The sequence below is a fragment of the Antennarius striatus genome, chromosome 19 (genome assembly GCF_040054535.1).
Source record: "Antennarius striatus isolate MH-2024 chromosome 19, ASM4005453v1, whole genome shotgun sequence".
Lineage (NCBI taxonomy): Eukaryota > Metazoa > Chordata > Actinopteri > Lophiiformes > Antennariidae > Antennarius > Antennarius striatus.
Window position 1 is genome coordinate 2,703,932 of NC_090794.1, and position 13,006 is coordinate 2,716,937.

At 44.9% G+C, this 13,006-nt stretch overlaps 1 protein-coding gene across 1 annotated transcript in view; it reads right to left on the reverse strand.

Annotated features, from left to right (window-relative positions):
- The window catches only part of rngtt (RNA guanylyltransferase and 5'-phosphatase), a 64,711-nt gene that overhangs the window by 47,550 nt on the left and 4,155 nt on the right, over positions 1–13,006 (reverse strand). Inside the window, exons 5-8 of the mRNA XM_068343168.1 lie at positions 11,292–11,367; positions 10,369–10,609; positions 8,733–8,842; positions 7,911–8,012 (exon numbers count right to left, since the gene is read on the reverse strand). Coding sequence (XP_068199269.1) covers positions 7,911–8,012; positions 8,733–8,842; positions 10,369–10,609; positions 11,292–11,367 — 529 coding nt within the window. The remainder of the gene's footprint in view (positions 1–7,910; positions 8,013–8,732; positions 8,843–10,368; positions 10,610–11,291; positions 11,368–13,006) is intronic.

The window sequence follows — 13,006 nt, forward strand, 5'->3', positions numbered from 1 at the left end:
TAGTGTGGTTTCCTTAAAAAAAACACACACACATCAGAGGTAACAAATTTTATGAGTACATAAGGTGGATTTTTATGTTTAAAAAAGAAAAGCTTTTTTTTTTATGTTGTGAGAATGAAATAATCTTCACAATGAAATTATTAACAACTTATATTTCCCTGGTTTTCTGGTTTACGCTATAATCAGACTGCATCCAGCCGCCGGCTGGTAGGGGAATTGTTTACCTGAACAGCGCCGAGGTAAACAATTCACCCATGGGGCACAAAACTGAACTAATCTGTGTTCGGCTTTTACAGGTGAGATTAACAACAAATAAACACAATTTTTGGCTTCCAGTCTGATTATTCAAACTGTATAGAAATTAAATTATTGACTGAGAGGCAAGGTTAAAAATTTAACTGAACAAATAGTTTGAAAATATATATGCAACTATAAATCTTCAAATCCTCTCTATTCCCGTTCCTGGATTAGACAACAGCGATTCGCTCTTGACTCATTTTGTCGGTCTTTTTCGATCTAGTTCATCTGAGTGACACCGAAGCAATAGGGAAGCCTCATAAAACAGAACGCTGCTGTAAAATGACTTCTCATACTTGAACACACTTGGCGTGGAGATTCAAAAGAGACGAGCAGCGACCGTTAGAGCGTTAAAACGGCTGTGAAAATAGGCCATCAAACCAGCGTGGGTCATGAAACGAGGATTTGGCTGGAACTGACTCTCCAGCCAGGTTACAACTAGAGAACCGACATGAATGCTCTCATAACTCATCTGGTGGAATGTAATTGGTCTCATACATCCATCTTGAAATCAATTGTAATGCAACATTATTTTTTTCTCCGCATGTATAAACCGTGATTTGTTAACAGCTTTCTCTCCAAAGAGCCGCTCTGATGAAAAATAACATCAGGATTAAGAGTCGCATGAATCATGAAATCAAATTATAGCTTAAAGCAATGGATCCATTCGGAGTATAAACCATCAATACCTTTTCTTTTTGCCATTAATTCTAAAATAGAAACATGTGCACACCTGCTGGCCAAACAGAATAGTGATGATTAGCATCCAGAGAGCAAACCATTCCCTCTGGATGTTCGTTTGGTCAACTGAGTGGGATGATCGGTAATCTGGCAGAGATTAGAAGTCCTCCCGAACGAGGCGCGGCAAACAGACCAAATCTTGATCCTCCCTTCTGTTGATTCCCCCAATGAACAAAAGAGGAAAAGATGGGCCACGCCCTAAAAACACAAGCACCATTGTTGCTTTTGTGTTTCCCTCCAAAAACAGTCTTCATCTGTAACAACAAGGGGGGGGGGGGCATTCACAGCTGAATGATCATAATCTGACTGCAGCATCCACGCAGGAAGTACATTATTTACATGTGAAAGTATTTGATAGGAAGCCTTTTTTTATTATTAGGCCGACAGAACGGACCAGGGAGCCCCCAAAAACCGCCTTTCAGGTGCACACACGGACACGTCGGTGGTGTTTCACAACAGTCTTTGGAAAAACGAAACACACTTGTTTCGTCTGACTCACAGGGCACCTCATCTTCCAGATTCAGATAAAGTTTCAGCTAAAGGCGGCCTGAAAATGATCTGTGGGCAGTCTCAGACGTCGCATTGGCGTTTGACTACAGTTTCATTGTCTGATGGTGGATATCTGCAGACACAGGCGTCAAGGAGGTGAGGGGGGATAAAAATCATGTGAATGGCAGTGTATTTCATTTTTCCAGCGCCATTTCTTTCCCTCTCTCTCTCTCTCTCTCTCTCTCTCTCTCTCTCTCTCCTTTAGGGTAAAGGAGAATCACGCCGTCATTGTTATTAATCATTTCCAAAAGGTGAACCCCATAAAGAGAAGACGAGGCTGCGGAAACGATTCACGGAAGCACGAACACACCGAAAGCGTCAGCCGATCGCGGTGGCAGCTGGCACTCTTCATGTGACTCATTGACCATGAAAATATAACCTTCGGCTTTGGATCCACATTGATTACAGCATTAATTTGATTACCATTCTGTCCTGTGACTTCAAAATCCTTAGACAGAAACGTATTAGACCAAAACGTTGAGAGGAGTAAAAGAAAGTGTGTTAAAAAGTCCTGGATCAGCCTTTTTTATCCAGCTATATTGGAATTAATTTTACAGTTTCTTTGCTGACCTTTAATAACTAACCTCCTCCCCATGCCATCGTGAATCCGCGCAATGCAGAAGTAAAAGTTTGCTAAGTTACCGTCATATAAAGCGTAGAAAGGTAATAGATGTCGTGTTGGGAAAACAAGGAGTCTGACTTCAAGTCTAATCAATCGACTGATTAACCCGCTACATCAGCGCGTTCGCCGGCTGGCTGTTAATTATTCCCAAGAGGTTTCGTCTTCCTCGCGTCTCCTGAGGCATTGCTGTTGTAAAGAACAGCTTGATTGGGACTCTGTGGGTTACTTGACTGTAAAAAACATACCGTTTTAAAAATTTCTAGCCTATTGACAAGTACTTTTTAATTAATTTTGACGACTTCATTACACCTCTTAAGAGGCCAATTACACTTTGCAGACTTCCTGCTGCTGCTTGAAACAAAATACCAAGTGGGGAATAAAAGCAGGAACAACTAATGACTTAATGAGAAACCGTCGTATATTTCCAAAGGTTAAGGATCCTAAATGAAGCCACTGAAAATTGAGGATAATTAGGTCGCAACTGTAAAACATTATGAATGCACGCCATGAAAACCGGTAAAAGGATTTGAAGCTCAAATTCTGAAAAGATGGATTTGATATTAATGACTTTCCCCCAACTGACAAAGCTGTGTTTTCCCTCATACCTGCTGCGAGTCTCCACCATTAATACATGGGATTAAATGCAATAAATATAGCATCAATACCAACTGGTTCAAAGTGAGGAACTTGACAAGCTGCCAAGAATGTGCATGCGTGAGCAGAATAATATACCAGCTGACAAAAGTCCACTTTGAAGGCAGATTTATTAATCGTACGAGGGTCGAACCGAAAGGTAAGTTTTAAAACACAGAGCTGCAGCTTGTAATTGTGGTTTAATGTGATGGACATCTTCTTAATTATAAGATGTGGACTTCGAGCTATTAAAAAAACCCCAAAGACATCTTCAAACAGGTTGTTTTGGCTGGTAAATATTGACTCAAAGTTAGTCAGTTTGGTTCGCTCAGTAAAAGTTTGCCAGAAAATCCAGTGTCGTCGTGGTGGCTTCGGCTCCAGCACAGAACCTTAATAACTATTTGACTTTGCTAAGCTCCAAAGCGACAGGCTGAGTAAATGAGCTACATATTGGGTGTGTTGAAGGGTGCAATAACAGGATGACCCAAATCGTGAGTGGAGAACGCAATTTCAATATTGGCCAGCGAATGCCAGCTCTCGTACGGGAACATATTTTTTTGGAAATGGCTTCTAATCCCATGCAGATTTACAACCGGTTAAATGTCATGACACCGCCGTTCTTACTAAAATAACAGACAAAACAACACAAACGGAATAATTTTCAATCCCTGGATCGTCACCGTTGATGTGGAGTGGGTTACAAGAGACAGAAACAGCTTCAGACAAAAAAAGCTTCTGTCTTTGATAAATACTCGTCTTTATTGCCCCTCCAGGAATAAAGAAGTCAGGAGATGGCACTCCCTTCAAAGCTAGTTGGAGATCATGTCGATAAAGGGTTGTTTTCACACCTCGACGAAGAGGCGGGAGAGCTCGGAGCGATGGGTTCGGCCCACCTTCTTCTCCTCCAGTCATGACAGGACAGATGAACAAAACATTCGTCTTCAGATATAAAAAATCAGGGTCGTCCAAGAGAGACTATCAGGGGAGGGAAGAAAACGAAAAGGAAGGAGCGCTAAGAGGGATAGACATTTTCCAGAGTGGGCGAGACACAATGAAAGCATTAAATATGTCTGAATAGCTCAGTTTAAGTCAAACGATTCCCACGGCGAGAGGATATCCTGAGCGTGGAGGGATGATGGTCTTTAATCTCGGAGAAGGACCGATGTCTGAGAAGATCAAACAAGACGGGCTAAAAAGTGCGGAACAAGAGAAGATCTGCCAACCAGCGAGGACACAACAGGTCGGCGCCGAGCAGAAGTGGTTTCCCTGCTGTCTAATTGGCCAGTTAGCCATGGCTAACGCTGTCAAGTATGTTCAGAAGTAAGCAGAGGGAGACCATTAGTGCTGTGTAACTCCCAGTGGTCCTCTCCATCAGCTTTCGCCATCTTCACCTCCCTCCTCTCGTCTCTGAAGGCACGACAACCGCAGAGGCCGTGCTGTCTTTTTTCTGATCAGTCAAGAGAATATTCAATCCGACGTTATTCTTTATTCTTTCAAGTGCGAGACCCCTTTCCTCCCCCGGACGATCACATTTTAGCCCCCCAACCCCACCTTCTGGCTCTTTAGCCCTAATGAGGCACAGACTGCGATTGTGTGGGCTTTGCCAATATCGTCCCACGGCGTGACTTGAGACCAGCTGAGCTCCGAGGGAGGTCTTAGATCAGATCAAGCAGCTTTGCACATCATTAGTGGTGCATCAACGGGCAGGACTTGTACCCAGAAAGAACCGCGTTGGTTTCTCATTTAAAGACAACAGAGTCGAGAGTCAAAACAGAAGCAATTCGTCTTCCGGTGTCCCGGAGTACACCACGCTCAGGGATCAGGCTTTATTCCCCTGTTTGGTACGACGGGGGATAAAGTTTGGAAAGTTGTAGAGAGAAACCAAATGACATGTTGTTTATATCTTCTTGGGAGGAATCACTACAGTCTTAGCTGGGTGTTATAACCCAATTTGGACAAAGTCAACTTCCTTGACAGGCCGCTTTCAGACAGAATTGGAGAGTGCTGCTGTTTTGGACTGTTACCTCCTCCTGGACATCGCCGCTTTCTGGCTCCCGGCTTCAGAGTGGCTGAGAGGTTTTATCTTCTCCGTTTGGGCGGCTGTTTGTCGTTTGATGCACGAAGCGAACACGACAAAGAGGTTTTTGGAGTAGGTCGTGAACAGATTGCACATGACTCCGCGCCAGCTGTTTGTGATGGCTGGCTGGCTGACGGCGACGTTGTGGTCCAAAATGTTGAAGCGGTTTCGACTCCTGGCCGCGGGGGTAGCGGCAGATTGTTTTCAGAAACACCTGCGGCTCAATCTGCAGCGTTTTAATCCCAAAGCCCCTACCTGGAATGAATGGCGTACTCGCCGCAACCGTGTCTGATTTGGTCTGAACGAAAGCACTGGTCCATCTCGAGGACTGTTTCACCCACAATCTGACAGATACCAGCCAAAATCTTCCAATCGCAACAGAAAACACTCTTTGTCCTTCGTACTGTCGAACCTGAGCTGCTTTGACAAGCAGCGTAAGCGACATTATAAATAATCCCATGTTTCTTGTACATTAGAAACACGGGATTATTTATTCCTCATACTGATGAATGATTGAAGCTGAATTTAGGTATTTAGGAGTGAATTTGAGAGTAGAAAATTTAAGATAAAGTTCCTCTTTTATAATAAAGTCCAAGTTGTGTGCTTTAAGTCCCCTAGACATAATCGGTCCCTCTGCCTCCTCCTCCTCTTCCTCTCTGGGGCACAAACCAATCTAGCTGTGACAGAAGGTTCTACGACAAGATGATTAAAAGTCCAACTCAGCCTAAGTTTGCCACCCCCCTCCTCCTGATTTTACCGTCCTTTCCGAAGCCCCCCATTCTTGGCAGATAGCAGGCGGTGTGACAGTTCCCTCGCCGTACGAGTGTGTGCGTCAGCGAGGGCTGCATGATATTTTTAGGTAAGAAGAGGTTCGGGTGAAAACGTTGTGGCAGCGTGGTGCGCTGCTGAGCAAGGCACTAACTGTCAAGGGAGGTTTGACGCTTCCTGTCCCCCCACCCCCACCCCGAGGTTACGTGGAACATCACGCGGGAAAAACTGAGAGGACGTCAGAGTATTAAAAATAAAAACTATCTCCACGGCGCTTTTACAGGGGGAATAAAAAGCCAACTTAGTCATTTCTGATTTGCAGTGGGGGGAAAACTTTGCACATCTTTCTGGTAACAAGGGAAAGCTGGAGGGACTCAGTATATGTCATGCATAAATAAGAGCCTCCAGCAATCGTAACAGAATTCATTTCAGGTCACAAAAATGCCACTGCAGACATCATAATTCTGTTCACAGCCTGTGCGAAACACGAACCGCATGACAAAACATGGAGGTCGTGTTGGGACACCGCAATCAGGAAATCTCACTGGAAATATACAAAAAACCTACAAAGAATAATAATTATGTGATGGATTACAAGCTCTACACATCATCAGATTCATACTTCATCCACATCAGAGAAATTTGAGAATCAATAGAAACCAAGAAATGTTGATTAGAAGTTGAAACCCCTCGTCCGATCAATCTGACGTACCGACTGGACTTAATAAACCTCCAAACTTGTGGAAATTTAATGCGACTGATTTTTTTTTTCTCCCCCTCCACAAACTGTCTATCATCATCACTTCCTGGTGCGAATTCAATTACACGCAAATGTCAAACGACCCAGCAGATCAGGTGAGACGTGCGTCAGGGAAAAAAAAGCTTTGATCGACTGGTTTTTTTTTCCATTCCGCGGAGAAACGTGATATCGGGCCGATGGCGGCGTGACCCCCGCAGAAAGAATGATGACTCTTCACTTTTAACACGCGTCCACAAATGGAGGAGTTCTCTAAATAAGGCCGTGATCTTATTAAACCGCATGTAGACAACAAACAGCGAGGCTCCAGCTGTGCCGACATCTGCCGAACACCTCCGGGTCCGTCCTTCCTGAAAGATTCCCACGGCGTTTTTGTCAGATAACGGTGTCATTTCTATGCCGAATACGACGACGAATAAACGCTTCCGTCAAAGTGAAGCACAAAAGAGAGAGATCGGGGGTAATAAAAGTTTATCATCTGTCAAATCGAACCTTTTGCCGTGTCGATAGGATGAAGGTGAGGTTTAGACGTTCCAGTTTCCACATGGAAACGAATAAAACGTCATGCTTCTGTCGCACGGCGTCATTTAAACCTAAAGACGACGCACAGGCTTCACGCTAGGACTCGTACGACCCCCACTTAACCAAAACGACAACATATCCCGCAGTATGATGACTCATGAGCACTCCCCCGCCTCTCCGGTGACTGAAGGAACCCCTCAGGTGGATGGATGGAGGGATGATGATGGGCAAAGGGTAAAAAGCTCAAGGCGGGTGGAGGAGAAGCGTCACCTTTTATGAGAATTTACGAGCAAAACTTTCCAACTAACCCCCCCCCCAACCACCACAACCTTTTAAAAGCCGTGTCTCGCACACATCTGCAGCTTCCCTCTGAGGCCAAATCTGTCGCTCTTCCAGGAAATTAAAGAAGCGATATGTACAATTCTGAGAATGACTGCAGTCATTAAATATTCACCAGCTAGTTTGCGCCGGCGAGACGCTTCGTAACGGACTAGCGGAACGCTAAAATAGCTTTTTTTAACCCTCGCCGCGAGAAAACAAGTCGTAAAACAAGAACAAACAACAAATTCATCCCTGAAGGCGACAGGAAAGAAAAAGTGCAACACGGTTCCATCAGCACGGTTCACAGCGGCGTTACACGATGACCGCTCGGCTATATTAAGGCTGTGCAATTTAAACCCAATGAGAAAAAAAAAAAAAAAAAGAAGAAGTCCTGTTATTACACACAGTCCTCACTAACAAGCCAGAAAGGTAAATTACTGCCTGGAGATACCCAGAAGTCCAGAAGAACACTGAGTCACCGGGTACCGGCTCGCCAAAAGGTGGCCTAATGAATGTGAAGAGTAACCAATCAGGTCGGCCGGAGACACAGAGCGGCGGGGGTATCGACGCGAGTGGACAGGGAGGCATTGATCGTCAAGAAAAGCCATGAACAATGGACCCACCGTGTGCCGTCGGCTTTCCAGCTGACTTTGTATGGATTCTGCTCCAGCAGACGGAGGTTCTGCATGTCCATGGACACAGGCTGAGCGCCGGGAAAACCAGACCTGCAAATAAATAAATAATTTTTTTTAAAAACCCCCACACACCTTAGATTTATCGATCATGCAAGGGAGATTGCGGGTCGGGATTTTTTTTTCAATTCTGATCTTCCTCTCAAGAGATAAATAGACGTGAGAGTCGTGCGTAAACGCTTCCAGACTGAGCTTCGGGATGATTAAAGACGAGCGATGGATGAAAGGTGTCGAGCGGAGGCAGCGGGGGCTTCAAGCTCCTCACGTTTTGTGAATTTGGTGACGATAAAGTTGAAAGAGATATGAGGTGCAAGTCCAAAGCAGCGAGATGGGATGCAGTGGAAATAAAATGAAATACTATTGCATTTGTTTTGCATTTCCTGAACAGTGAACCTCGCAAAAATTTGGGTTTGAGTTTACTAAACAGCAACGAAATCTGTAGTCTGTAGTCAATTTGATATAATTAAACAGTGATTTCATTTTATAGATCCTCTACTTCTTGAACCCGTTGGTGAAAATCATCTTAAATGGCTTCATTATAAAGGATTTAAGCGGGGAGTCGTGTCAGAGAGAGGAAGCCGTGAAGCTCCAGGAAAGGAAAATCTATTCCTGCCTCCGCTGCCTGTCAAGATGTTCAAGAAAAAAAAAAGAAGAGGATGTGCACCAAATGAGCCCCTCCCAGTACAGTGGAGACCAGTCCACCCACACACACACACACACACACACACCAGAACAGACACATGTGCTTCTTACTTGTCCCACTCGGCCATCTCCTGGCACTTTCTTTGGATCTCTCCTAGTTTGGGTTCGGTGGTGACCTGTGTGACGCCTTTCACCGACACGCCTTCAAGGAAAATGGCGCCCTGGGTGGGGGAGAGAACAGGAAGTTGGATTTTTCTTGGATTTTCAAGAGACGGCTTCACACACTGTCAAGGAACACAATTTAAATCGCGGCCATACTTTTCCGAGCAGCTGCTTCTTTACTTTCTCTGGTGAATGGTTTCCTGAACGGAGCTGGTTGGATGCAGGTATCACCACCCGCTTCTGACATCTGCTGCGCTCATTTTTTATGAACGTGACCCCCCACCCCCAGATCTCATTCCACCCCAAATATCGGTAACCCCTGAGGTAGAGGGAAATGTTAGCATCGCCCCGTTACCCCCCCCACGTCTCCTGCAGCGGATCATTGATTTATCTTGAGGCGATACCCAGAGGAGCAGAGCGGTTATTTCACCTTTTCTCCGACAAAAACTCAGAAATCCTCTAAAAAGGAAGAAATGGACGCGTCCAGTTTTTTTTATCGCCGGTAAGAGAAGGACGGTTCTACCAACTGGGGTAGAGCACACACTACACACACACACACACACACACAGATGCGTGCTGTTTTGTCACCATGGTGACATGGCTTTACTCAATTAAGAGGAAGAGCAGTTCGACACCTATTTTTTAACCTAAAAATAACTTTTTTATTTTTCATCTTTTCTTGAAGGCTTCTGCATCGGCGTTATCTCAGCTACATATTAGCGCTGGTGTCGTGTCTCCACCTCTTCGTGACCACCCCCCATCTTCCTCCCACCTGCGAAGGAGTATTTTAATATCCCAGATCCCCATAAGGATCCGGATCTAGATTCACTTCTAGGTATAATTTTGAATAGCCTATTACTTTTTATGATATTGTAAAAAAAATCATATAAAAAGAGACCTTACAGCACCTCGGAGAGGAAAAAGGGATCCAGGAGCCACCTGGAAATTTAAACAACCCTAGTTTGCCCCCCCCCCCCCCCAACAGCCATAAAACCCCACCGACGACTTCAAAGACAAAACAAACAGGTACAGGTGACCTCCAGAGCGTCTCCCCCTCTCGATAGCAGAGGTAAAGCCATCGGTAATGAATGTAAAGTGACGTGGCTCCGGCTGGATGACGGCAGGTTCCCATCGCGTCCAGAAAACGCTGCGGCGGCGACGTGTATTTATACATATAGAGGCTTTGATTTACTCTCAGCTGATCAAACGTGACTTTTTATTCTTACATTCCGTTTTCTCTGGGATTGACGGCCGTTTTGAGTTTCAGCTTCTTTTAACTTTGTTCAAAAGTCTTCTGGTTGAAAGCGTCGACATAAAGAGAGGAAAACCTCATTATGCGACGCTGGAGATGTTTCTCATCAGCTTCTTTTTTTTTTTTTTTTTTGCCGGCAGGTAAAATGGAAAGCCAATCAGATTCGCGGGACTAGTATGTATATATATATATATTTAAAAATGAGGAAACACTAAAAGAGACGCCTCCCTGTGGATCCTTCATCACGCTGCAGGAGCTCGGCGTCACGCAGAGAGCGACCGCTGGATTTCTCCACTTAACAGTCCATTTCCTGGAGCGCCCCGGAAGTCTTACCAGTTTTAGCTTCTCCTTCTTTCTTCTCCCAGGCGCCAAACCGGAGGAGCTGGGGCCGGAATCGTGGCTGACGGGGCCGCCGCCGCCGCCGTCATCCTCCTCCAAGCACCAATCAGGGAGCTGGGGGGGCGGCGGGGTGTGCTTCTCGTCACTGTACCGACGGAACAGTTCTTTGAGGTAGTCGCCTTTGTAGATCCCGGGGGCGCGGGCCTTGGTGAAAGCGTTCACGGCCGCGTCGACGCTGATAGAGACACACACACAGACGGGCCGCGGTAAATTAATCCGACATTTCAGATATTTAATTAACTGTCACCTCTGACAAGGACGAGGAACAGGTTTCCTGAAACTCAGTGACTGGATTAGCGGTTGAGTGGATCTGGGTAAAGGTGAGGCTCCAGCTTTGTTTTTTTCTTTCCCCAAATATTAATAATTGAAGAAATTCCAACTTAAGACCCTAAAGCATGACATGAACTCAACAAATGTTTAAAAACCTGTTAAAAACTCCGACAAAATTCCGTTTATAATGACATGAAATGCAGAGCCTCAGGCTAGAGACGAAGAAAAGAAACCCCGGGTTGGAAAATGAGTTAAATTCTTTTGTCTTAATGCTTCTGATTATGTTACAGGCTGATTAATCAACTGTGTTTCAGCTCTGGCTGGAATGTTCAACATTCAGCCACGGTTTCATCCTTTTCGGAGGGAACACGTCTTGCATAAAACACTGCAAGGTCTCGGAATATTCGTCACACTGGAGACAGTGGGTGGTGGGAGGGTTTCATCCAGGATTCCCGTCTGCATCTTCCCAGGGATGAGATGCAGACGCCTGAATGGCGCTAAAGCCCTGACTAAAAACGGTTGACCCTGAACCGAGAGTGACGACGCATGCAGATCGTCCTGCGAGGTTTGACGAGCGAAGATCTCACCTCCAGTCCATCTTCTCCACCAGATAGGCGCATATCAGGAAGCCCGTCCTGTTGAAGCCGTGTGTGCAGTGAACACCTTCAACACAGGACAGAGAATCACACTTTAAAATATCGCAGTTAAATCTCACGCTCATGTCACCGGTTCATCTATCCCTCTTGTGCTCACACAATAAATTTAATATTGCATAACGCAAGTGCAGTATCATTATTTTAATATCCCTGTGGTTTAGCAAAATCAGAACCAATGCATCCCCCTCCCCTGTTCATTCCTCAGATCAGTCGTACGGGTTGATGCATGCTTGGAGAGGGAGTTCTCATCTTTATAATATTTTAAAAAGTCTGCTTGACATCAGTCGTTGCACACAAAGAAAAAGAAACCCAGAGATTTCAAGAGGTATGAAACATTCAAGGATAAAAAATTTTTTTTTTAAAAACCAACAACAGAGAAATCGTGCTCTCCGTTTTGAAGACGTCATTCATATTTGTCACCACTTGAGGATTGTTCAGCTAACTAAATTAATAAATAAAAGAAATAAAGTCCCTGATTTTGAAAACACATTAAAAAAAAAAAAAACACAATGAAACCACCTGATTCACATCTCACCAGCGATGCACGTTTTTGCCCGGCAACGCCGCAGCTTAACGAAGATGAAATGAGTCAATGTTAGAGGACGGTAAATCACATTTACCAGCCCAACTGTTAGGTCTGGATACGTTTACTGCAGAGACAACTAAGGCTAATCACCAGCTGGCTACAGGCAGGACACGGCTGAAATGACATTCACACATTCTGCTCAGATGTTGGAGCATTTGTCTGATTTACAAGCCAGACAGCAGGTAGGCAAGAACAGACAAGAGACAGGATTAAAAGACGCTGCAGCGAGGTATAAGAGAGCACCCTGCTGCCGCCAGTTTGAAAGTGCAACATCTAAAAAAAAAAATCTGTGTGCGCTTCATACGAACACCCTCGCCTGACTGCCTTTAGGCGCAATGTCGCAGCAGACTACCAATCCAAACATCTACTGCAGCGGCAAAAACGTGACGAGATGTTTAACAATAGAAGTGAGATTAGAAAAAAAAAAAAGGTGTGGTTGTTACAGTACGGCAGCTGACTGACTGACTGACATGTGACTGGTTACAATCGGTTTCCCGATAAAACCTGAGTCAGTAGATTTGAATGTCTGGAGACGACTTAAATGAGATGGAATACTTGTTTAGGAGTTGGAGACAAAGCGCACAGCTATCAAAAATCTCACGAGACATTGGAAACGTAATGCCAACCTCTGAATGCACATTTTAAACTTAGTTAAACGAAGAGTTGAAACATCAACACACTTGGCCTGGTTATAATTGTGATAACGGCTAAATGACAAGGAAGGCTTGATCTCGATCTCGTTTCCATCTCTAAATTTAACAGGAGTCTCTCATGCAGAAAACGTGTTGACAACCCCATTCCAGACAAACACGGACGACCACAGGACTTCATCCAACTCTTGTTTGGTGAAGGTAAAGGGTCGACGTTCAAGACGTACACAGATGGAGCAGTTACACTGCAGAACACCAGGGGGCAGCGTAGGCCCCAACCCTGGCGAGACGCGACGTAAAACGTGATGCGTTCAATAAACTGCTGAGTGCATCGCTGCCTCCACTTATTTACCGGATGCTTCATCACAGCATCTTTCCTCCAACGCGGTTGTTTTTGTTGATAAACACTT